This window comes from Rhea americana, unplaced genomic scaffold (genome assembly GCF_003343005.1).
Source record: "Rhea americana isolate MKP2758 unplaced genomic scaffold, rheAme1 scaffold_109, whole genome shotgun sequence".
Taxonomy (NCBI): Eukaryota; Metazoa; Chordata; class Aves; order Rheiformes; family Rheidae; genus Rhea; species Rhea americana.
In genome coordinates, this window is record NW_028185139.1 from 2,189,677 (window position 1) to 2,217,328 (window position 27,652).

At 37.4% G+C, this 27,652-nt stretch overlaps 1 protein-coding gene across 1 annotated transcript in view; it reads right to left on the reverse strand.

The window, feature by feature from the left end:
• The window catches only part of SPTLC3 (serine palmitoyltransferase long chain base subunit 3), an 88,280-nt gene that overhangs the window by 41,468 nt on the left and 19,160 nt on the right, over positions 1-27,652 (reverse strand). The window contains exons 3-6 of the mRNA XM_085311078.1: positions 12,507-12,698; positions 10,806-10,960; positions 9,692-9,840; positions 1,439-1,563 (exon numbers count right to left, since the gene is read on the reverse strand). Of these exons, the coding sequence (XP_085167204.1) occupies positions 1,439-1,563; positions 9,692-9,840; positions 10,806-10,960; positions 12,507-12,698 (621 nt within the window). The remainder of the gene's footprint in view (positions 1-1,438; positions 1,564-9,691; positions 9,841-10,805; positions 10,961-12,506; positions 12,699-27,652) is intronic.

A 27,652-nucleotide genomic window follows, 5' to 3' on the forward strand; every position in this document is an offset into this window, starting at 1 on the left:
TGTTATATTAACAGAAGTCAGGATTCATGGTCAAAATTCAAGCTGGAACCTTAATTTAGCTCTGCTTCCTATTGTAGACTTTATGCTGTAGTGTTTTGTTACCCTGTTAGAGGGTAATATAACATTAGGTGAATATTTATTTTGGAAATACAGATTACACTAAGGTTGTGAGACACTTGACCCAATTCTGCCTAGAGATAAGTMTGCAGAATCCAAAGAGTTATCTATGTGTATCTGGACAAGAAAACATAGTTACTATATTTARTTGTAAAGGTAAATTCAGAGATAAATCTCCCTAACTTAGGACAATTGCATAATATCATACTAAAAATCCTCATCCTTTATCTGTGCCACTTGTTAAACACTTATCTCTAACTATTCCAACAATAACAAAGACATGAACCTCCACATGAGGCTGTCTATGTGAGGGACTTTTTTTCATGTCCRCTGCTTCACAAATTTTCCTCTATTAGTTCTTTGTACCTGTTCCCTCTGAAATTACTGTACAACTTCTCCAGTACCATYGCAGGCTGAAGTTTGTGTCCCGGGCAGCCTGAGCATTTTCCCCCAACCCTTGTATACATGTATTTGAGAAATCTCGTGTGGATCTTGCTGCATCCTTCTTCAGTAGTGAATGAAGAAGTGACTTCACCTCTAGCCAAGCGAGTTAAAAGAAGTCTTGATCATACACCACACAGTGAACTCATTCCATCTCTGCCAAGAGTGAAATACTGTTTCGCATTTGCACTGACTAAAGAGGAGTCATCAAATTTCCTGGGTAACAGCAAAGTATATCAGCTCATTATGTCAGGAACTGGGATGAACAGGATAATGGATTTTTATGCCTTTGCATTAAGTACTTCAAATTAGAGATGAGGTTCTTTCAGCACCAAGTAAAAGCCCACTTTCTGTCACACGGCCTCAACTTTGGTCTTGCATTTGCAAGAYGAGCCAGCTTTCAAGGCTAGCCAGAGTTCCATACATCAGGAATGATACCACTGTTGTTTCTCTTTTCTGAAAGTGTTATAAATATATCCTARGCTACTCTTTCATCACAAGCACCCAGGCAATTATTCATGTTCAATATCAGTGCAAATAGGCAGCCCCAAATACTTCATGCTACAACATCTGTGACATAGGAGGCAACATTTGTTCACTCTTTAGGGAGAAGTAACTTGGTTAAGAGAAGCTACATAACCATATCACTGATCCTTAAATAGATGCCAGATATGCGGTGTAGCAATATCCAGAGATAGAAAATGATAAAAAAAGTATAGCCAGGGCCATGAAGTGATCAGCCTTATCACTCAGGGGTTCCTGAGCTTTATGCCTAGATCAAGCCTTTCCATTTAATTTGTGGACAGACTACTGCAACAGTCGTTAAAACAATTAAAAAAAAAMCCCAGTTGTTCTGTGTGTTCCTTAAGGAAGTACTCACCTTCCCAGCAAGGGCTGGAATATTCATAGAGTTAGTTGCAAAGCCCATGCCAAACACCATGGCATCTTCCACACCAAGGAACCTGGCCACAAGTTTCTCCAGTTCTACATGCTTGTCCAGAGTGCCTGCAGAAATAAGCACAAGCAATCTTAAATCTCATTAGGCTGTGAAAGTTATCAATTCTAAAAAAAGAAAACATACAGAAGAACAAGTCAGAAGCAGGCCATTAAAATTAGATGGATTTTTTTTTTAGATCTGATGAAGGTTTTGATCTTGTGTGTGAGAAAACCTAGAAAATGGAAGAATGCAAACCAGTTACAATCAATGATAACAAATACTGCTGTTGTTAAGGTAGCAAAGCAGTTTCTGTGACAGTTTCTGTTTCATATGACAGCAATTTTTGATTTAGCTTATCTTAAAGATTCATTTTTGTTTGTTTGTCTTTCCTAAAATGGAAAATATACCTTCTTTTATAGGAAATTTGGGACAAACACCTTAGAAATTCTTGAGTTCTCTCTGGATAAGAGAGAAAGTGGAAAACAACAATAAAACTTCCCATTTTTCCTAGGGTGCTTCTGTCTGTATGTGTACAACATACATATGCTTTTATATAGATAGACAAACAGAAGTTTTCTCCTTTCTGCTTGGGAAGTCAAAAGCTATGCTGCTCCTAATACGTGATGATAACTCTCTCTCCTCTTTTTAGTAGTCAAACATAAATGCTAAGACAACACTAGAGAGATTTCTTTGTTGCATCTCACTTATYTAGTAATAAAACCTGCAGGCTCCAAACCAATAAGGTGCTCCAGTTGTCCAAAACCAATACTATCTTTCACCAGCAGCTAATAACCAAAATACAAAAGGGAAAAGAAAAGAGTGGTGTTAAGAGGATGAAATAACAAATAACTTTGAACCGTAATGAATCATCTCAGCTTGCCAGCTGTCCAGTCTCTGGCTGCCTGGCTGTGCACTGGAGGTACTAAAGCAGAAGGAACTCTTACAGGAGGATCTGTGGGGGAAAAGAGTGGCTTGCGGATTCTGACAGAGCATTTCCCCTAGGAGCAAAGCTGTGAGCAGGAAACAGAAGAAAAATTCAGATAGTGAACATCTCACCTCACTTCTGAGGCAGGAGTTAACGTCACAATAAAACAGGCAAAGTGAACTAGTGAAGGGCATTATGATTGATGGGAACGAGAAATTTGTTTTTTTTTTTTTTTTTTTTTTTTTGTGGTGGACAAAGGGCAGAAGAATGGAAGGGAAGCAGAAGCTTGGCTAGGGTGTCTTGACAAGAGTGATGAGTCAGGAAGGTGATCTTAGCTTCCTTATGGAGTGAGGCTCATTAAAAGCAAATCCAAATCAAAATGGCAATAGTATSATTTGAGCTAACAGATTAATTCAGTAATTCAATAATTGCAGTATGGTGGCATTTTTGTTACTTTTTCTCATTAAACACACAAAGTAGTTTGCAAGAATAGCATTCACTTGGAAATAGAACAGAATAATATCACTCAGGCAGGCAACTCTCCAATAGACAGGAAGAAAAGGAGCAAGTGTCACCTGGCTACTAGAAAAATCTGGATTATATCAACACTGGAGAACAGTGATGCAGTGATTTTTTTCCTGAGCTGTAGACCTGAGTTGACTCCTGCAGAGTTTCATGAGTGTCTCTACACTGCCTACATATATCCTGAATTCTGCAGCTCTGCATATCGCATTAGATACAACAAGCACACTGAGTTGGGTTGTCTCTGGCTCTATGCTTCTGCTAAGAGAATCTCCTGATACRTTAGGTAACATGATGTGGAAAAATTTCAGTGTCTCTGCAGAACCTCTGGTAGGACGTGAGCTGACTCTGCATGAAGCTCTTTAAGGATGGCTACTCTTCGCGCTTGCAGGTCCAGAGACATACAGGGATTTTTGTTAGCTCTGCACACAGCCAGCTCAGATCCTCAGCTTTTAATAGCCAAGCTCCATGAAATACAGAAATATATGGAGTTTCAGAAGTGAGCTGCTCATTGGAGAGATCACAGTTATAAGTGTATGAGGCTCTATGTCTTGGCTTGTGAGCACAGTCAGTCTCAAGGTATCTTTATGGTTAGCTCTATATTTTTGCATTTTTGGCCTGGTTAGTCTTCAGCCTGGTTACAGCACTCATGGATAACTGAGGAGTTCCAGCATGGTCAACTGCCCTAGTGTTCCTTACAGATTTGTTTTGTCACTTCAGTGCTMTGAACACACAAACAGATGATGAAGTCTGAAATGGAAACATGAAGCTGGCCACACTATGGTTAGGAGTATGAATTAGGAGTAGGCTGGGTATGGGAAAGAGAGAGGAACAAGCAGGGTGTGCTTTGAAAGGCAGGCATTTTAAATCATGAGAAAATTGTCCCTGACACTTCCAGGGGTAACTGACACTACTGGGGTGGACTTAAACTGCTTTTTGGCATTGCATCATATATTTTCTGTTTTTAAAAATCCGGAGATAGTGACTTGCTACAGATTTTTCTATTCAAGCACCTATTGTCTTAGATGAARCAGAAAGGAATGTCACACTTTCAACCTGATTTTATTGATTTTGTGATGGTGAAGGATTAAACATTATGAAAGTGACTTATTCCTATTTATCATCTACTAATCCTAACAGTGAATATAGATATTATTGTATATCACTATTGCCTACAAATCCTGGACTCAAGATCAAAATCAACGGGGGGCTGAGTTTGCAAAACCAAAACCTGAATGACAAGGATTTGCAAAATCAGCGTTAGCTTTGAATTACTCTAATTATAATGGCACCATTGTAGGTGGTAGGTGAGGTATTGCAGGAGTAACACGATACACACCAGTTATTAGGCTAGTGATCAGTGGGAGGCAAGTGACAGCCATATACACTGGGAAAAGTAGAGCTGATGGAGCATACAAGCTTTCATTTCCCCAGGTTTAAAGTAAAAGGGATATTTAGTTAATAAGCTATGCAATTATTTAACCCATATTGGAAGATTTTTCCAGTCTTGGCAGCTCCTTAGTCACCATATAAACTACTAATTATATCACTTTCCACTGGGGGAAACAAGGAGAAGGATATGATCTGGATGAATGAGGTTCATCCACTAGGCTTTCCAGGTGGCTGCAGACACAACCCCAACAAGTACAAAGAGCACTGCCAGACTGATGTGAATCTGCTCCAGAGGAACTTCCACATGCAACAGCTGCAACAGCTCAAGCCACATACAGAAGGCAGTAATCACCCTATTTTCATTAAACATAYGCCCAGCAGTGCTAACTCATTTTATTCTGACCCTGAAGATGTTCTGTGTTTTGATGGACTCAGAGCAGCATCACAATTTGGTAAATACAAAAGCAATACGCTAAGTATATTTTTATTAACAAACAGATATACTGTATACACAGACACACTGTATGCATAGATTACAGACATTAGATTTTTCCTCATAATCTGATTCTTATATTTACTCCAGGTTGGTCTGACCTGAGAAGTTGGTATACAACTAAAACACAGTTAAATAATGTATGCCACCTTACTACAAAAAATTTGAGAGGAAGTCACCTGCACCTGTAAGAGACCAAATAGAAAAGTCATTCCCTCCCTGTCGAACAGTTACATGCAATAGAAGACAGCAGGTGTAGCAGCTGTTGTTATTTTGTTTCAAGATTGTATAGGTGTCATGGAAAGTAAAATCAAAGATCTTTATCAAAAGTGGGGACTTTCACAATGTTAGCCTCCTCCACAGTTTCCCATCCTTTGAAAAGCAAATCCCCTTCTTTTCAGAATCTGGTGACCCAGTTCCCTCGCTGAGCTTGTCTTTGCGCTCTCGGGACAGGTGACGTGAAGCACATTTACTATGGCAGGCTGTCTGCTCTAGGCTTGGAGATCACTGTCAGTCTACTAGACACAAATCTTGGAAATTCACTTCCTACGAAACAAACAGTTTATTATTTAGCTTTGACACTTAATTTCAGCTCAGACAAGAAGGTTTATGCCACTGGTTAGTCTGCTCAACATAGTTCCAGGACAGTCTTTCAGGTTTTTATTTGCTAATGGTATGCAGTGGCTAAACATCTAACATGGGAAGCACTATCTTTTAATATCATTTTTGTTTGTAATTTTAAAACCCAAGAAAGGTGGAAAAATACCTGTTTACTTCAAGCTAAACAAAAGCTGGATTAGTAAACTAATGCAAGCAACAAGCSTTTGAGTGAGAAAGTACTCACTTTAAGGATTCCCATAAAAGTCATTTCTCCATACAAAGAGCAGCTGTGATTCTTATGGATTAATGTGAAAAAGAACCATTACTCTATGAAAATGATGATTTGTCAGAGGTATCTCGAGCTGAGTAGTGAACAAAACAACACAACACCTAAGCTTCCCGGCCACGTCTGAAACAAGGTCATAAACTGAGGCCATCACCTGATAAGATGTTTGTCAGAAATGAACAAGTAACATTACTGGAGCACAAACACACTTTTACAAACGCAAGATTAAATGGGTTACTGTTAGGAGGAAGAAATAGGACACGCAGAAAGTGTATTATTTATTTACACTCTGCTAGAAGAGTGGATGATCCAGACAGTATCACTGTCCCACAGAGACCAGCACAGGAGCGAATACTAAACTTGCAGTGTGATGCATGCTGATGAGAGAGTGGGAGGGAAGCACAAGGTAACACTATGTAGTTGTCTCTTTTTAGTCTGTATGTCTRTAAAACAGTCCCCAAAGAAGTGGGTTCTGAGGAAGCATTTGAAAGAAGAGAAATGTTGACATTTTCTTAATATTGATGTTGGATGGTGGTTTTCATACCACAAAGGTACTGCAGGTGTCATAGATACAGTAACCTACTTGTATCATTAACTGAATCTCAGAAAAGAGTAGATTCATTTTAACAAAACTGAAGTTTTGAAGTTTCCTTCTTCCAGTCTTCTTTGCTTCTTTTCCTTTACAAAAATACACAGTTAAAATCTACAGTCCAGCCTCTTCAGTGCCAGAGACGGGATGGCAGCGTCTTAAGTTTCCAAAGATCTGCAGGTACATTGATAACTATATACTGTAGATGTTTTAGTTTTTAAACAGATYTCACAATCCTTCGTTACTCCTAATGCCTTCAGTTCCACCTGTCAGGAGTTAGACTCTCCAGAGCTTAATCATGCTTTGCAGAGCATACTTTTGCAATGCTGAAATACCAGAGACAAACCTGACACTTTGATCAAGAACTGGATCATTTATGAATAAAAGGGTAGGCAAAAAGAAAAAAAAAATGTTAGTGGGTGATGACAGCAAAGGAAAATCCTTCTAATTGACTGTTTTCTAGTTTAAGCTCTACCCTATAAGAAACTAGCCARTCTTATGAAACATGTAGGTACTAATTCTCATTTATGCAGCTATATTGTTCTCTAAGCTCGTACTTGCAAACTAAATTATGGGAACTTTAGTTCCTTGCCACTGCCTGATAACCAAGGAATGAACCATTTATTTCTGTGTTTGTACAGTACTGTGTACAAATTGGGCTCTGGTCCTCATTAAAGCTTTCAAGAGGTATAAAAATAAAACMAGCCAAACAACCATTTTTACCTTCCTGAATCTGCTGATAGAAATTCATATTAGGCCTTAAAACTCAATGGAAGGAAGCAAAAGGGATGGAACTGCTTCTGCAATTTAAATGTTGGCATAGGTTTTCAGATTCGCTTTTTGGAAATCAGATAACCAAATATCAAAATCCTCAAGCAAACAAAAAAGTATACAACTGAGTGCAAGGCAGGCATTAAAGTGTAAATTCTAAGCATTAAAATGTAAACTCCTAACCATGCCCTCTAAAATGAATCACCTTGCAAGTGTTCTGTGCAGGCTCCGTCTTGTCTTTTGGTCGAAGGCATAATCAGAGAAGAAGGATTTCAAAAAGGCAGGAATCCTGCTTGGCTGCTTACATAGCATTTGCTCCTGCTGCTCACATATATCGTCTCCCTAAGGAATACCGGTGACAAACAGAGCACTGGAATGAGCAGCTGCTCACACGACACTGCCACCCTTGCCCTGGCACTAAGCCTAGTAGGGTGTAGGGCATGATAATCTGTTTTATTTCAAAATGTTTAAAATTCCTGATTTTATTATGATCTGCAGTCAGCTTTATTTCAAAAAGGAGCACCTCTTTCTGCCACGCATCTGTATTTCCAAAATGTGCAAGCAAACAAACATCATATTGTAAGACTGGTAAGCTAATGCTTAAGTTAGAAAAATCTAAGCAGGTTCATCTATTTGAGACACATGGAAGTCAACTGCAATATACACCTTGTATAAAAAGAAGTGACATTTTAGTAATTTATGTCCTTGATCCTGCAAGGACTTACACACTATCCTTCTTTWCTCGTAGCATATTCTAGCATTGTGAATAGTCTGAATGAAGTTAAAGAGACTCTTTGTTGTGAATGCAGTTAAGTACAAACATAAATCTTTGAATAATCTGTCCTAAACTGTCAGTGAAGATAACTTCAAGAGTATTACACTGGAGCTCAGGTAAAGAAAAAATCCTAGAAATCTCTACAACATGGCTCATGTAACAGACTAGATGGAGGTAACTACTTAGATTTTCTAATACTTGAAGAATCAATCTTTTCATAGGGTTTTCTTGATAATAGGACAGAGTCATACAAGTCTTCAAAAAAAAAAGTCACAAGCAAAAGATAAAGAAAGAGGAACATGGCAAATTTCTGAAGTACTGGAAACAACCATTCTCAGACAAAACACAATTTAAGAGAAAAAGACCCAGAGAAGAGAAATACTCCTTGAATATCTTAGATCACTAGTAATGGTGACTAATTTCAATCATGCAATTCAGGTGAAACAATATATTGCAATCAGATAGATCACTTACAACAGGAAAGTAGGATCGATCTACGAGCCCTCTCTGAGGGTTTGCATTACTTTTCATATCTGGACATGCCACTTAAAATAACCATCCCTAATAAAATATGGTATTTTTTCCATGAGATCCCTGGAGGAARAAGTTTGGTTTGAGAGAAACAAAATGTTAATTTTCAGCTTGCTGGATAAAAGGCATAACTGGACACAAATACCRTCTTTTCATTTGAGTTTCATGTTATTCAGGTTCATAATAAAAATTCCTGAAGATTATCCCTCCTCTGGCAGTTTGGGAAGGAGAGTGCTTTAGGACAGCAATGTGCTTGAGTTACTGATATATCCCAAATAGTCAAAAGAGCCTGATCATCAAAAAGAGCAGCAAATTAAAGGGTACTAGAGACTACTAGAAACCTCAACAAACCAAGCCCTGTGGGAAGAAAGACCTCTGAATCTCTCACTGCTCATCTTGCAGGATCAGGAATGAAGTAGTAATGAATGTGGTCTCTAAGAAAWGTAATCCTTCCAATGCTTCAAGACATATTCAGTATCATCCATTTAGTTACATCTGGAAAAATCGAGTCTGTAAGTCTCCATTACAGACTACATACAAACAGCCAGAAAAATTTTAAAGAAAAGGAATGGAATAGTGACTAAATTTTCCATTTTGCTTAAGCTATTGCTAAAAGGAAAGTTGAAGGAAAAACACAGCTATTTTGGCAGTAAAGCACACAAATCATACGTTGAAGGGTTTGTTTCTGAGTATCTATTGATATTTTATAGTAAACAAAAATCGCCTTCCATATGAATGTTCGAGCAGAGCTGTTGAAAGTGAATATGCCACTGACAAAACAGGTGAAAAATAATTAACCAGAAAAGTCATAGGCTTCTACCAAAAAAAAAAAAAAAAAAAAAGTTGAAACACTTCCCAAGGCGAGGAAAAAGACATCTGCATTTCTATGCTTGGAAGTTTCTTTCACCAAAATACAAAATGACTTTATGACTTTACTATTAGCAATGCATGGTTATATTCAGATTCAATATTGGTTCAGTAAAATACTTTATATAGAAGCATAAGACTGAAGATAATACTGTATGCAGCCTACACACCTAAGCAGCAATCAATTCATATATTAACCAAAAAGTCAGCCATAGCCTTCTCTTCCTTATAGGCATGTTGGAAATTTCTGTCTTGTGCATACGCATGTTTTATAAAACACCACAACATAATATTAGAACATCAGATTAAAAAAAAAAAAGAAATTTGTAAAACTTAATTTTACTAATCAGTACTCTGTAAGTATCCAGTTCTTTCAAAATATCTATATGAAAAAGCATTTAGTAACAGAAACTTTGCTGACCATCTAGCTGTTTACTCTACTTACCCATTTCTTGTCTGGTACTGCAGATTCCTGTTCCGTATTTTTGTAACTCTTTGGCCACAGTTTTCAGTGCATTAGCATCCGTTTCTGCAAAGCCGAGGTAGTTATAAGAACCCATATTGATTACATTCTGGATAGTTCTTCCTGTAAACCTATAATTAAAGCAAATTTTAAGGAATGATTCAACTCTCCTTCCCAACCCAAACAAAATCAAAAGAAAAAATAAATAAAAATTTGCCCATAAATTTTGTTCCACTTTCTGATTCCTCTTTGGGAATTTACAATCCCCATACTTTAATATTCTGAAAGTTTTTTCCAATGGCTTTCTATTTTTCTGACTAAATACTGCATCCTGCTCAGAATGTTTTCCAGATTCCAGGTTGTAGATGGCAGTATTGGGTGAAATGGTGCCTTTATGGATTTTTTTTTTTTTTAACAACATCATGGACTTCTTATAAGGAGCTTACAAGGAACTTTTTATAAGGAACTTATTCAGGTTACTTGTCAACAACTTCCACAAGTCATCAATGTGCCAGAGTTGTCACAGAAGAAAAATATTAAATATTAGGAAAATGGGGTGGGAAACATTATGGTACGTTCAGAGTGAGCTAATCCCCGCTGTTAACAWAGCCAACCCACACTGTTTGTGCTGAATTGCCTTATTTATTTCGCTCAGTAACAGYGGGAATGCACAGAAATCCTCAGGTTGTAAACTGCTCAAAACTCAGCTCAAAGGCTCACTGCGTAAACTACAAGCCATGCTTACACAATGCAAGAAATTATGACTTAAATCTTGACACAAGGTYACAACAGTTAGTTGTAATATTCTAACTAGAGGTCTGTTATTATAAATGAAGCACAAATATTCTTACTTGTACTGACACAGCYGATTAAAGCCCATTTGTGGCAGAGTTTGGTCCCTTCCGTAGTGCATTGCCAACCAATATTCAGAAGAATGGGAACAGATTGTCAACGTTATACTGATTTCAGCAAAAACACGTAGATGTTTGGGTGGAGGGGCTCTTCAGCAGGGGCTAAACTAAGTTTTCTGCGCATTCCAAATGTACAAGAAGTTATTTTTATGAAGCTGACACCTGCAGACAGTAAGCAGACTCACCTAAACGTCCAGTTGTAATCATCTGTAACACGTTCCATGAGGTCAAACAGAGGCCCCGGGACACTGCAAATTGGACGATTCCAGTTATCACGTATTCTCATATAGAGGTTTCTGGTGTAAAAGTTCTCAAAATCTTGATAAAGTGGCACAAAATCCTGGTTTGAAAACATGCATAGGGTTATGTTGCTGGGAAAATGTCTGTTTACGTACCCAAATTATTGCCATTMAAAAGAAAAAACTTATTCATTAGTAAACAGAAGGTTATAACAGCTGCATGTTCCTATGCCATGTACAACTCTGATCAAATCTCTAGTTTAATTTCCTCAAAAATACTCTTCTTCTTTTTTTATGGTCAAGAAGTTGGCCTAATTTTGCAACACAGTATTTGGAAAACTAGAAATGGAAGAAGTCACGATGCTTCCACTTGGAGAAACTGAATGTTTCAAATAGAGTGTTTTGCTATGTGTGAGCTGATTGCAAAACTGGAAAAACAACTCATTATAACTCATTAAACATTGGATTCATTATATTCAAGCTAAACCAGAGTAATTGGTCTGGGCATTTTTGCCCTTGACCAGATGTGCAAACAGCCAGTTGACACATAAATACCCTTTGAAAGCAGAGTTTGGTTGACAATTAGACAGTTTGGTTGGCAATCTGAATCTATGAATTTTACTTGGAAATTAAATTAAAAGAATAGAAYCAAAATAAAGAAAAAGAAACCAAAATAAAATAAAATATATCCCTATTAGTCATTGGATACAATAAGCTGATAAAACAACATAGCATGCATTTACATATGGGAGAAAGGAGAATTAATTGAGCATGTAATGCACGCGGGGTGGTAACAAGATTTAACCGACATGTCTGCAGTTACAGTAGTTCACAAATTGCCACATCATGAAGTGAACTCAAAAGGTTATTCCATGAGAATATGGATAAAGCCTTTGCACCATGATACTTCATCAGGCAGTGCATGCATTTTTGAAAAGCCAAAGCAGAAAAAACTATTTTGAGAATTTTAATTGTAAGAGGAATATTCTTCCTCCATYATGCCAAGTTTTATTGTAAATGATAGCTCAAACTGTAGAGAAGAAAAAGGAGCAACAAAAAATCTAAATAAAGTTGGAATGCAATTAAACTTGCTGAGGTGCAAGTTTCAGTTAAGACTATGYGGGATGGATGCTAAAAGTTTTAGGTGTAGACTCACAAGAATTCAGGCTACATTAGGTTTTTGCATAGACAACGATTCYTGAGTTCTCTGTGACCAGTAGTCCAGCAAATGCAAGTCAACAAATACAAAAACATTAGCTCTGCCTATGGCTACAAAGGAAAAGGTAAGACAGCAAGTTGGGACAGAGAAAGTTCAGGGTTTAAGAGCTTTGTAGGGTGCTATATTTAACACCAAGGAGTTTCAGAGCTTTCTTTTTCTGTGAAGTGACATAAGACACAGATTTGACTCTGCTGGGAGTATTCTGACACTCATGAATGAGTCTCAGGCATGCTGACTGTGAAAATTATGATTTTTTATATATATACATGTTTATATATTTAAACTATACTGCAGTGTATGACTCCTTTCATCCCTGTGAAATAGTCTTYTCTAGGATGAGAGCCGTCTGCCTTTGCTAACTTATTATATGTAGCTTGCAAGCAGGGAAAAGCTCAGCTGTAGATGCATAACATCTTTTTCATACATACTTTTTGTTGTTCTCTCTCTGTAGCAACATCACGTTTTTCTAATCCCCAGGATCTCATAAAATCTCGCAGGTAGCCAAACACTGTTCCTACTCCATAACCCAGGAAAGTAAAAACAGCAACATACATTGGTGTCTGTTCAAAGTGCTCAATGAATGGTTTTTTGTAGAGACTTCCATTTGATACTCCATTCTTCTGAAAATACAGAAGAGAAACTTCTGATTAATACATTTCATCTCGTCAAAGCTCATACCAAAACCTTAGACCTTGAGGCAAATATTTTCCTCTAATATGCCACAGATTAGGAGAGGCATTTACATCTCACAGTATATCAGCTGAAGCAACCTATCCTTGAAAAGGAAGGCCTCTGAAACTGCAGATGCTACCGACCACTACAGATGTCTTCATTTTCTCTCCTCTCTCCACCAATATCCTCAATTGCAGATGTCTTCAACACCACTCCCTCATCTATTTTGAAACATTTGATACTTATGAAAGACTGGCAACTTATTATTGTGTAATTGGATAATTATTTCACAGGTAATTAAATGGAAACCGCAATACTCCATTCTTGCAAGACAGAGGTATAAAAAGGGAAGGGTGGCATTGAAAACTCATGTACACCGGGCCTGACTCTGCTTCTAAAAGTCTTGTGTAATGCACTGCAGCAGCTAGCTATCCACAGCAAACCCTGCCTAAAATAGGGCATCTTTAACATGATGTTCTCTAGATCTCAGGAAGAATCCAAAACAGCGTTGATCCCAGCCTTCTATTTCTCTTGCAATTTCACAAACATTTTTAATTATATTTTCAACTTCCACACTTCTAAGAGTGCTTAAAAAAAAAAAAAAAAGAGAAACACACACACACATACACACACCCCTTGTTTGCTGAGATTAAGAGCTATTTACAACAGGGCAACTAAAAAKTTACAACTATATGTGGAAAAGTATTTTGTCTTGAAAATATTCCAAAACTTCACCAGTTTTCAAACTAAAGAAAGTCTTTCAATTGGAAGCTTCTCAGATGAGTGTGTACTCTGTAGGCTTACAGGATATTCTTTGAAGGGGAACACCCTTATTTCTGCAAAATATGACAGTATTTAGTGTTACTTTCCATTAATGTCCTAACTAATTGAAAAATCAAAAAATCTAATCCAGAAAATAGTGCTCTCTGCAAAAAAAATAAGACAGACATATTTTTTGAGCATGTTATAAAGTATGTCTACCCATTTATGAAGAAACACCATTACTACATTGCTGCCTATATGATGTATGAGCTAAAAAGCCTTATTATCAATTTATTCAACGTAGCAAGCTGAAATAGAATGATCATATTAAGAACAAGTGTAATTCCCTGGAACTGTCAAACCTATGTATAATATTACTGATCTCCATATTGCATTAAGCTGCCTTTATTCTGAGAAGAGTTTGATTTTGATTTTAATCTGCTGTCTAATTCTAGATTCACAATTTTTTGAGGGACGGGGAGTGCTGCTCCTAAGAGTTTAAGGATCTTGAAGGAAACCCAGAAAGGAAAAAAATAAGGAGGTGAACAGAAATACATTTAGACTCTGGAATGAAACAGAGACCTGCAAGAAAGAAAGAAYGCAGAGCTGGTTCTCACTGTGTGAGGATGGACCTTCGAAGCAATTTTACACATGCACTCCTACCTAAAAGTTAATTGGTCTTTTAGGTCAAACTATTCATCATGAAAAAAATTTTATGAGAATGGGTCAAACACATAGTCACGTCATAATTCAGGTGAGCTGCAACAGCTTTTTGTACATGACAAGATAATTTAAGTATTTCATCAGAGATTAAGCTAAGTCACATCACCTTACATTTGTCATGGGCTAAGAGTGTATTTATGGCCAGCTATAGCAATTCAGTTGGCACAACAGTCTGTCAAATCCTGAGGAGATGATAATGAGCCTGAGCCCAGAAAATTACCAGGATGATTCTGTTTATYAATTTTATTTAGAAACATTTTGCTGTTATATATTTTATTTGTCRAGAAACAGGGAAGCTTTGGCTTGTATCAGACTCATCTGTTGCAGAAGTGGAACCCTTTTGTTTGGGCTTTGTTCTGGGCTCAGCTGCTGCTGTTTTATGCAGCCAGTATGATATGTACACTGAASCATGTAAGCAGTTACCCACTATTCTTAAAACAAACGGCTAGCAGAAAGCAGCATCAGTAACAGTAAAAGTACTAAGACACAGTYAGACTCTGATCTACATATCTATTGATAAGTTCTACAACAGCGCCATAAAAGCACAGATTGTCACTAGCTGATGTCAAAGTGCCATCTTCTAAAATGGTGATGGTCTATGAATGGTGAAATCCAAGCATCAGTGAGAAAAGGCAGAGTGAACAAATCTGCCTCTCCACCCCTCGGGGTSATACCTTCTCTAAAAACCAAGGTGAGGAGAACAAAGGGCATTTAATCCAACCCTACCATCGCAAAAGCGTAGAGAAAGGGTCACAGGACTGGAATAACCAAAGCAAGTGGACTTGCCACTAATGTGGATGCTCTTGCACAAAACTTTAGATTCAAGCATCAAAGCAAAAGGGACCGAACATTGTGACGAATTTCAACAATATCTGCTGGTCAAAAAGGTCAGTGGCAGGATGGTGAACTGCCATTTTATATTTAGCTACTGRTGGATTTTTATGTGTTATCACAAAGTTTTATTTGAAAAGAAAGAGCTGAAATTGGACACTGCACATTTAATCACCTAGACGGTGAAGATGGATATAATCAGGCTCTTCAGGCTAGYACCAGAACCAAATACAGCAGATCTCTTACAGATATCTTTGATTCAGAGATCACATTGGGTACTCTTCTGAATTTTGCACTCACAAGTATACAATTATCTGTAAGAACATCTGTAGTGGACAGTATCTTTTCTAGACCCACACATCTAMTATGGCAAATCTCAGTAGCAGATGCTCAGGCAAAGATTATAAAAGCAGATATACACAACGATACCCCAGTAGAGCCCCCCCAACTTTCAGCAATTTGCAGCTTAGAGACTTCATGAGCCATTTAATATTATAAACTGATAACTAATTTTTAATTTGGATGCTTTAAGACACATGAATATCACAGAAATTAACTTTGAATTGTTGCGATTGATTTCTTATGAAACTATCTGATAATTTAATTTGACAATTTATGACCATTGTTCCCTGTTCAGCTTTTCTGTTCAGCCAATTACGCTGCATATAATTTTCTGTACTTGAATGACTTTGCCTTAAACTCATTTCTTCCCATGCTGAAGTCTTAATGTATTTAGTTTTAGTCACTCTAATAGTTTTACACAAGAAAAAAAAAATCTAGATTTTAATGCTCACCCTTCTCTTCACTTTGTCTAGTTYTGTCATACCTTTTCAAGCTGCAGATTAGGGAAATTAGAACTGCACATAATAKTTGAGGGCACTGCGTGGATTTATGTACCTGAAAATTAAATTTTGGGTAGTTTCCTGTTGCTTTTGTAAAGATTGCAAACATTCAATCTGTCTTTTTGCCATGAGGTTCATAGTTTCAGAAATATCCCTAATGATCATGAGAGATAGTTAATTTAGAGCACAGCACTATGTGTGCTCTTGAGATCATTTTCTCCAAAATGATCTTTACTCTTTATTTTCTGGCATGCAAATTTGTCTACCATTTTATCATGTACCTTGTACAGTACCATGAGAACCTTTTGCAGGTCTTGGCATCCAGAGTTAATTTTCCCCTACCACAAAGAATTTGCATTGTCAACTCATATTATCACCTATATCTCCTGACTCCTTCTTTTTTCTAGCCCTTTGGTGAATATGAGCGCGGGTCCAATTAGCCATCCTTGGGACACTCCATTTCCTGCATCTTCCCAGTCATCTTTTCAAAAAACGTATCTTTCTTTTCACCTTCCATTTCTCTAGTGAATAGTAAACTTAAGCTGGGGCTGATCTGAGTTACTCAGCAACTTTATACTTAGATTCCTTTAAAAATCTTGAGTAAATATCCTTTGGTCTTGTGAAACGCGTATCCACATTTTATTGGCTTGTTTTAAGACTTCTGCAGGCATTTCAATTCAAAGTAGTTTCTCACTAGTCAGCCACAGAGCTAGGATAATTTCCAGTCATCRATGCGAGGAATACCAACAAAAGGAGAGAGTAAGGACACCCAAGCAAAGAAGCTATAGTTGAAATTTGAAATACCACTGAGTTCAACAAATTTAGAATTTCTTAACTTCACAGGAACCAAGAGCACAGTCAGGATTTTAATGTGCAACTTCCTCGTGTTCAGCTTACGCTTAGCCTRTTAGACCGTGTTGTCTTACCCTCCCTTGTGACCGAAGGCCACACTGGCAGCTGCAAATTGGTCTCTAAAAGGCACGCACAGCAACAGAATTCACGAGCAAAATTGATGCCAATGAAGTTAACAGGAGTGATGCAAATGCAGTCAGTGCAGCCAGCTTTAAAACCAGTGCCTCTTACAGCCCCGTACTTAATTGTTACTGAAGGATTTTGAAACAAGACGTATTTTTTTCCTAATGAAGGATCTCATTGTAACCTCTCGAGTTTTTARAACGTAAAAATTAACAATAACAACAAATCTAATAGGAGTATTAAAATGGGCATCAGTATAAACATTAAACATAATGGACACAGAAAAACTTTGATTAAAGTAGCTCCCTCCAAAAATAAAATAAACGGATCTCAAAGTCTGTTAAGTATATTCCTGGCAACAGCTTTAAAAGGAGGAAGCTCAAAAACACAACATTTTCATCAGCAAAGAAAAATAACATATACCTATAAAATAATATGAATAATACTTAAATAATACTAAACTGAATGACATTAAGAAAGGTGTTAAAATTGTAGTCACTTGTTTCTTGCTCACTTTGGTATTCTCTGAAATCTCTCTGTTCACATATTTGCTCACATTACCCTTAAAGTGAGGAGAGGACTTTTCATCAAATTAAGGTCCTGCAACCTACCTGGAATAGTGCTAGTTGGCATGAGTCAAAAATAAATCAAGAGGAAAGCTATCAATTACATGGCATAGAGATGATATGACATTACTAAGCCTGTGTTTTGGCCCAGAGTAGTTCACTGATGTAGAAGTCATTGCTTATGCTGGCATAAATTAGGAGTAAACCACATCAGAAGAATTGTGCCTGTGAAACTGAGACCTGAAAACTTAAGTTTTCACACAAGTCTGCTTTGCAGATAGTATGTACGCTCTAGAGAAATCCAGAAATCATACTATTCTTTTGGAAATCTCTGTTTAATTAATCATTTTGTGAACTATGGCCACTTCCAATACAGCAGCAGTAGGTGCAGACAGCTAAAACCATGAAGTAAAACTATTGAAAGAAAAATACAGTCTTTGTTTTAAAATGTAACTTCTCTACAAGGATCCAGAAACAGATAAAACTTTCTTTTACTCTCCTTCCATTTAAAGAAGAATGTTTCATCTGTCTCTGGATCAGATTTTTCACGTTGTTGCATAAAACCTACGAAAAAGTAATGCAAGCTGACTGATTCACATGCAGCTTCCAAGACAGACGTGAATATGGAGAGATAGGTGTTGAAAACTGTGAACCAAATGATAGCCATATTTGCTCAATATCTGTGAGATTTCAGAAGGCGATTTAAATCTTAAAAGCAGGTTAGGGCAGTGCAGTGCTGCTGCCAAAAACTGTTGGGAGCACAGACTGATGATAATCACGGATGCAACCAAGAGTATCTGATTGCTTGCAGATGGCTTGCTAACCAAGACACAGTGTCTTGCTTCTAAACAGATATTTCCTCCCTAATACTGGAAGAAAAACTACCAGGGAGTGATCCTAAATGTAGGTAATGTTAGGTACCCCAGGATGTATGAGACAGCCACATCTCGATGGCAGGTAGGACACAGGACCTGCAGAGATTTGTGCCCCTCTGAAGCAGAGGCTGAAGACAAGATACTCCCAGGTCCCATTTTAGACACGAGAAAGGTAGGCTACGGCTGAATCCCGGCCTCAGCTCGCTAGTGCACAGCCAGAACCTGCCGTGGCTGGTGCGCAACTCCGCTGTCTGTGGGACATCGCCACCAGGAGGGCTGAGTTTCGAAGAATGAAACTCCCAGGTTCTACACAAGCTTGCCGTGCTCACTGCCCTAATTAATGCTTTCTCCCCAAACATCATTCCTAGGCATCAAGGGGGACTTGGAATCTTAAATGTTTGAACACAGTCCCCCCGGGAAGAGAAAGGAAAACTGAAATAATGACAATCGAAGTTTCCTATAATGAATATACGATTGACACAGATTGAGATTACCTCACAAACCTCCTCAGTTACAGGCAGTAATATCCTTCACTGTGAGTACGTGGTGTCTTCTCCGTCATGACACATTACAAGCTCAAATCTCTAGAGGAGAAACCAAGGATGACTACGGGGCAAATCATAGCTTACTGAGCTAAACAGACAAGCCTTAAATTAAAAATTCAAAAAACGGATGCATCTAGAAGATGCTAAAATTAAGAGCCCTTTGCGCTGCGACCAAGCYGCAAGAAAGTACAATTCGCACAAGAAAGTGTGATCCACACACTACACAAACAGTAAAGATCAACCAACCCCAAAAGCTCTATTTCTTGTTACTGTGTATCTGCAGACTCATTAAGTGATTATTAACTCCTGCTGAAATTTTAGGAAATATATACACCTGATAATGAAGCAATCTATAAAGACTATAATTTCCAAGACTGTCCAGAAGGTTTAGGGACACTTATGACATCTCCAGAATAACTTAGGTACTTAGGAGTCCATGTACTATTGACTTACTGGAGTTATAGAATCTAACAGTTCAGGTACCCCGAATTCAAAGTTTGCCCCAGTAAATAATATTAACTGCTGTTTTTCCTGCACTGTTACTTTATGTTTCTCTGAAGACTGTGTCTCTTCACTGTGCTTTTCACAGTCATCAGAAAATGGCTTTTGTTAATCAACTGTTATCTAAACACAACAAAACTTTCAGGCTCACTGTACCAATTMACGACCGCATACCACAGGCACTGGCAAAGGCATGAATCTTCACTTTCCATACTTCCCACCACTTTTTCAGTCAAGCACAAGTGACACATTAACATATCCACCTCATAATACACTATTTTAGCATCAGATAATCAAGTCCTGCAATACCAGCTATGATACTAATAMTACGAAAATTCAGATGTGAATGATAAGCACATTAAAAATATCCTGTCAAATATAAAACATTGTTACATATTTAGGGGGGRAAAAAAAGAACTAACTAGAATGTTTTTCCGAGTAAATAATTCACTGCGAAGAGTACTTGTTCCAGGTGCAACACAGATAGTTTTATAATTCCCTGTCTCTCAGGTTTACAGCATATACTAATTTGAACAGTAACCTACATGAAGAATACAGGTTATTTAACATCAGAAGAAAATCTCTGAGTATATTAATATTAAATTTGTGAATTGAGACCTTTCTCAAAATAAATTGGAATTTTACCATTAATGTCACTAGTGACTGTCCTTAAAATACAAGGAGATTAGATAGGAATTACTATTAATGCTGGATGTTACGCAGCAGCATGTCAGAAACAGATCCATTCCGCAAGACATCGAATAAAAAAAAAAAAACACAAAATGGTATTTCTGAGCACAGCACTGGATGTTGGAATGATGCAGAAGGAAGTTGGTAAGTCGAGAGACAGCATTGGAAAAAGGCTTCACCTAAAACAGAGATGAACTTGGAAGGTGGGAGTATCATTGTCTTAATTTTGCATGTTTTTAACCTGATAAAGATATTCAAGACACCTCTCATCCTAGTATGTCAGGATATGAATTTCTAGCCCTGCRCACTACAGCCAACATGTGTTTCAGCATCAGTGAATGGTTATTTGCAGCCAATAAGAAAACTGTCTACTACATGCAATTTTCCCCAAATCTATAGATCTGCACATACTTTATTCTGATACGAACTTTGTCCAGTAAGCAGAACTGCACTTTGCAGAATGGTCACAYTACAACGCTTTTCCAAAGTAAAGCCACATGCATCTCTTCACACCATAGAAACAGATATGTGCACACAAACTTAGGACAAATGAGAAAGATTCTCTTTGGAGAGCTTTTATGTCAGTAGCAAACCGTAAAAYGCAATGTGATGATCAGGAGAGGATCAGGATATGAATCTGAGGAAACACTGCTTTGAGTTATTGTTTCTATGGCAATTTCTGAAACCTACAACAAATACTATACAATGCCAACTAAAACGTTTGTGTCAAACATTACATAAGGGAAAAAAAAACAGTAAACACTTTTGATGGCTTTACTTCTGTACCTCACAGCAACAGCAAGAGACAGTAAAAAGAAAGGCCAATACGTACAAGGACAGACACARCCATTACTGTGTCTGTCGTGACTCTCAGGGAATTCAGAGTGGACTCGGCTCAACGTAACTGGGAAGCACGAGGGCACAGACAGAACTTAATAACTTTAAGAGATAAAACAATTAAGCTCACTACCCAGAGAGATGCTTATAAACACCAGAAGTATTTCCTAACCTTACAGCAATTACAGAGTAGAAAGCCTGGTGTGTTGAATCAGACACAAGAGCTGAGCAAGACGCCCAGGTTACAGCAATCCTGGCGCAGTTCACAGCGTCGAGTTGCAGCAAGTGTTTGCTGTTATTTCCAAAGCTCACAGTGACCTACRAGGTTCACGCTGCCTGGACACATCGGAATCTCTCCCGATCGTTCATACCCATGGCTTGGGCTTTAAGAATAAAAAAAAAGAAGGATGAAGCTGTATCACTTCAAAGGTTTTCAGTTTCTGTGCATCACTGACAGTGATCTACTAAGAGACAAAATTTCTGCCAGAAGTGATTTAGTGTTTAAGAATACATTCTACAGATCTTATACACGTATGTACGTACATAGATAGATAGATACTTATATATATTTTATGAGAAATTGATATTTGTCAGTATGAAGGCTGCAGCTGATCGGAAACACACTTGTGATTAAATAACCAGAGCATTAGTAATTAGGGCCAGTGGGGACTCTGAGCTAAAAATCTATGTGATGCAACCCGCCAATTCAGTTTCCCACAAACAGACTTTGCAAGGAACACCAAAACACCCTTTAACTAGCATCAAATTATTCTCCCCACGAAGGTGAACAGACAGCTCTTATACACCAGACTTGCACAGTTGAAACACTGTTGGACCCCAGTGTTTTTCCCATTATATGGCGTAATGACTTGTTACGGGGCCAGGATTCAGCACAGGTGGCAAATGGAACCAGTTAAATAATAATAATTCCCTGTCAGAACGGATGCATCTCTGGACTTCTCTAGATCATGCCAAACATGTCACAAACCTCAGTCTTCACAAGTTAAAACTTTAGGAACAGTCTCAGTCCGTCGTTATTTCCCAAGAGATGACAGCACCAGTTTTGATGATGACTTCCGGAATGCATAATACACCAGATCTTTGTTAAAGGATCACAAATGGAATTTACAGCAGTAACATTCCTTATCTCAAAGCTGCACAGCATTAGAATAGTTTGCACATYATTCTAATTATTCTGAGAATTATGCACAGGTTAAACAAAACAGCATGCTCTCCAAGACATTTCTGTTATTGCAAGGAGTTTCATGTCATATTTCAAAAAGGTGCCAAAAATCATGYGAGAAATCATGCCAAAAATGTGCGAGAAAATCATTGCCAATTTAGTTAACATAACCAGAGTCATAGTTGGCCAGACTTTAGCATTTATCCCATCTTTTCCAAGGAAATTATCAGCTTTTAAATGATATTTAAATACAGATCTTATGGCATTCTATGAATGGAGAGGAAAGAGAAACAGTAAATTGGTAACTTTCTGATCATGTATTTCATAATGGGGAAAAGCAGAATTTCTCAAGAACAGCTGGGAAAGAGGTAATCAAAGTGATTTATATAGCGTCTGTGTTACTAATTTCACAGGTGGGGAAATTAAAAAACCAGTAGGAAGATGACCATCTGGGTAGACAAGGTCCTTCTCTGAACGGAAATAGTGCTTACAGCATCAAATAAGAGCCCAAGGGGGGAAAAGGTTCAGAATGAWGTGGTTTATTAGAAAGGACATAAGGGTTTTTTTTTTAGGACAGAGGAATTTGAGGAAGACAAAAGTGACAACCATTTTACAAATTTGGCTCTTCAGTATGAACTAGCCTCACAACACATCACAATGAGAATAAAGTTGAGATAATGAATAGCTTGAAACCTTAAAATACAGGAGGAGTTTTCTTAAGCAACAAGACAGAAATTCACTTAAACAACGGTTAGGCAACTTGGCAATGGTGCCCATGGCATAATTAAACTGGGATGGATCACGCCAAAGCCAGCACCTGAACTGGCATACATGGCTGAATTGGTGCACAATTTAACTCAGCAAAATGACACAGACTGCAGACAATCTAGCCTCAGATGACATAGTGAGACCCTCTGAAAAAGCTTACAAAATAACCTGGATTCATGGGCTAGTAATATTTTGCTGAAGGTTTGGTATTTTCTTCCTTTTGAAATTCCTGTTTTCTTTTGTTTTTTAAAATAGTATATGCTGTAACGACTTTCAGACTTGTTGTATTCTATATAGATGCTTCATCTGCAACAAAGTTTTTTGGAAATGAGTTCCACAGTTTTACTCTTCAAGCGGTAGCCTATTTACCTCTTTGTATACTTTCAAACTTTGGCTTATTTACCTCTTTGTACACTTTTAACATAACCCTAAGTTCCAAACTTTTTAAGTACTCATCATTACAGAATTTCCTTCTGCATATCCTGTCATTGCCTCTTGACTTCTACTCTGTCTTTGTAGATAGAGAGTGACTAAATACAGATATAGATAGCTCTTAGATACAGATATGGATAACTCTCTGATATAAAGTTGTGACTAGAATCAATCACAATGCTTCAGGCCAGGTTATAATACCGAGTTAAACAAACTGTCATCTGTTAGGCACCCTGACATTGTGTTTTTTCTCCTGACTCATATGCAATGTGTAGAGGATACAGACCAATTCTGTTTAGTCAAGAATTAAGTAAACTACAAAGAACTCCAATGAAATTTGGTCAACGTTATAAGAGGTGAATTACCATTGAAATTCACTGCTAACAAACTCAAGATGGTACACTTTAGGAAAAAAAATCTGACCATAGTATATAATACTGGTTCCCAACTTAACTGATTTTATTTTTAATTTTTTTAAGAGGTTGCAAGGAAAAAACATCAAGTATTGTTGTAAAAAGCTTGCATGAGAACATGAGTTAAAGTATAACAATGATCTAGAAAGTAATCAAATGCTTTAGTGTTATTGCATAAAGAATTGAATTGAAACCATAGGCAATATAAAGAAAAATGCTATCAGTATGGGARGGTTAAAGCACACATGATTTCTTCATATGTTTCTCTGAAGACTACAGTAAGAAATCCCATCAGAAATAGGATTATTGGCTGGCTAAAATCYGCGTATGATACAGAATAACAAATCATGTACTACAAAAATGGAAGTAACATACATTTCTGTATAATTAGAATAAATGTGTACTTACCAGAGATGCCAACCTTCTAATGGGAGATGAATTTTCACATAATAAAACACAACAGGGGAAAGGACTGTTTGTTTATTTTAGTACTGGCTRTATTTAAATCCATCAGATCACAGCACACAAGAATAGTGAGAAGACACATCCCACAGCAAATTCTGGACTTAGCTTCTCTTGAGGTACAAAAATGTTTTTAACTTATTGAAAAGAAGAGTGAGGCAGCTAAATATTTCCAGAAGACCAAATAACTTAAAAGAAACATATGAACAATAACAGAAAAATGATACAAGATAATCACGACACCATAAAGACTCAAAGAGAGAAACCTGACTCAGGACTCTGTAGAATCTTTACATCCATTTGAAGCACAAAAGCAGTCTAGTATTTCTTTTAAGCTTGTGCCCTAATGAAGAAAACTGTATATTTTAACAATTGTCAGTCAATCAGCTTCTTTAGATATWTTTTTTTCTAAAGCTGTATGGAGTAACATCCTCTTCCATTTTTGTTTGTCTGATTGTTTGGAAAATATCAAGAAAAGGTGATATAAATCTCTTACGACTAAGTAATGCCTACCTCTATACCTATAAGGGACTCGCACAAGGACTCCTCCAGGACACCAGGGGTGGTACAATAGTTCCACAAGAAGTACTCCTTTTTCCACTCATTTCAACTTCCATCATTTACAATSAGAGATGACGATCTAGGCCTTGATGACTTTTTAATGTATATTTAATTATAATGATGTTCACTAACCATTATTAAACTGGTTAATTCAATCTTAGAGCTCAAAACAAAATAATTGTATTCTCTTTCTACCTCAATTACTTGAAAATTAATAAAAAAATGTTACATGATCATTTTTGGTACATTACACATTAAAATACTCCTAATAAGCTTTTCCAGTAATTGTGTAAGTCATGACACTGAGTATCAGAAAGGTTTGCATTCTGTCATCTAAACCTCCCATAATTATTACACTTGAGGAAATTACCCTTAAATAACAGCTCTTCTCATGGTTTTTAGCAGTCTGGGTATAGGCAATCCTCATCCCAACATGTGGCACTGATTTTCATCCATACATCCACATCTACTTAGAGCCAAAACGTCTGGGAACTATGGTTCTTGGTTGAATAGACAAGAATTTGGAAAATGAAGCCCATAAGAAATTCAAGAGGCAGAAACCAGGTGCAAGCATAGTGAGGAAAAGAGGTGACTGAAGCATGTTTTGTTTGGCTCAGCCAAAACATCTTTTCAGAAAACACAGTAAGAAGCAAAAAGTCATCTGAATTTGCTTTTGAATTTGAGTAGGAAAACAATGGCTTATGCCCTCACGTTCCCCTTCTGCTTGCAAGTACATCTCTAATAACTTCTGAACTCATTGACCAGTTTCAACTGAAACTGCTGGAAGAACAGAATTCTTTAAGATACAAACTTCCTGAAAGCCCCATGAAAATCTGACCTCAATAGTGGAAATAAATCCAAATCCATGCATACACTGAAGGAGACAGCAGAAACTTGGCTCRTTATCCATTCTAGGAGTAAAATACAGTAGTGCACATGTAATGACTCACCAGTCAGCGCCTACACAGCTCCAAACAAGGCACAACACAAACTTTCTATGTAGGCTGGAGACAGAAAGAGAGGTGGTAGGGAAGCTGCAATGTATTGGGGTGGTAGAAGAGCCAAGCACAAAATAAGATGAAATCAGGCTTTATTAGTCCCACAACTCATGAAAACAAGCAGTTATGGACATTTCCCAAGCCATTTTCTGTCCTACTTTCAATATTATTTCTTCCCCTGTTGCTGTGGGACAAATTTAAAAACAATACTCAAAACATTACTGAATCTTGGAATTAGTTTAAGTAGACATTAGTGTCTCTTAACTCAAAGTTTTCATCATACTGATCATAAAATGCTAGAAATTAAGAGACTTAGGAAAGGCAGGAAATGGAACAGCAGGAAAACAGATTTCAGGAGAGCACAGTTGTATTCAGAAGGGTACCTTCAGAAGGCAGGGAACTCTTTAGAAAGCAATATTAAAGTAAAATGTAGTTAGAAACCCAGCCATCTTTTCAGAAAACAGTGTCAAGGGCAAAAGGTCAAACCACTCCAGTGCTACTAAACTAAGCAGAGTGCAGGTCTCAGCTGAAGTACTCCATCCAGCTTTGAGCAATGCTTTTTGAGAAGGAAGACATGAACCAACTGGAGACAGCTGGGAAGAGAACCACTAAGACTGGTCAAGGAAGTTATAAGGAAATAATGAAAGAATTCAAATTGTTTCATCTAAAGAGAAGAGAAAATCCTAAGGAGTGACAGGAAAAGAGTCTTCAAAARTGTAAAAGGTAACTACAAGAGGAAGGGAATAAACAGCAACCTGGACAGGAAGCAACATGCTTAAGTCACAGCAAAGGAGATCTAAACCAGACATGAGAAAGAACCTTCTATGCATATGAGTGGTTAAACATTAAGCTAGATCAATGGAAATGTTTGTGTAGAACATAAACGAGCCCCTGACAGGAACATACAATGTATAGTCGGGACTAATATTGTCTGGGAGGAGAAATCAGAAAGCAGTGCTGTCAGTTTCCTAACAAAATCCTAAAACAGAGCTGAGGGCGTAACAGGCTCCAAAATAGCCTTTAAGATACTCTAGTGTAAAATCAGCCCTGAATAAAACTTAAGCTGTTGTTTTTTATGGAAATGGACCTGATGACGTCTCAAAATACCTTTAAGCCTTGTTACTTATTTTTCCTTTTTATCTTAGGCTTAGACACCTCATCATAACATGAAATGTGGAACAGAAAAGCCRCAAGGTGCTGAAAATAGCTAATACACATTTTCCATAGATAGCAATGCAAGCAGATACAGATTTCCTCCGATCCATGGATTCCAGAAGAAGGAAGYGGGCATATAGAGCTTCGGCTTAAAGCTAAACTAAAATCAACATGACTAACTCTTGTCAACCGTACACATTTAGAGGACTTAATCTGTTGACCACTCTTTACAAAYCATTGAACAAAATTCTGGCTAACAAAAGGGTGGCACTTCTGTTTACCCATCTATACCTATGCTCCTAAATTTGGGAAGCATTGAGATAGATGATAATAGTTTTCCTTCTGCCTCACTTTATACAGCTACACAGAGCAAAGACTAGGCAGGACCACATGGCAGGGATGTGCTGAAGTTCTGATCCAGCGTACACATTCCTGAGCTACCTGACACATTTTGTTCAAATCAGGAAYGACAGAACACATCTATAAACCAATCATATTTCTCAAATATGATTATTGGTAACAAAACCCAGAATGAAGCTTGCTCTCTTGGAGAAACGCGATTTCCATTTCCATTAAAATGTAAACATTTTAAAGTACCAGGAAAACAAATAATCTCATATTTTTGGAAGAAAAGTAGTTGTTTCAATGTGTACATGATAATTAAAACACAGGTTGAAATAAAACTTCACACAGAAGATGAAAAACCTTTCTTTGAAGGTGATTTTGGRAAGGTAGAAGGTGAACATTATTTGCAGAAATCCATACATTTAAATGAGGAGTTAA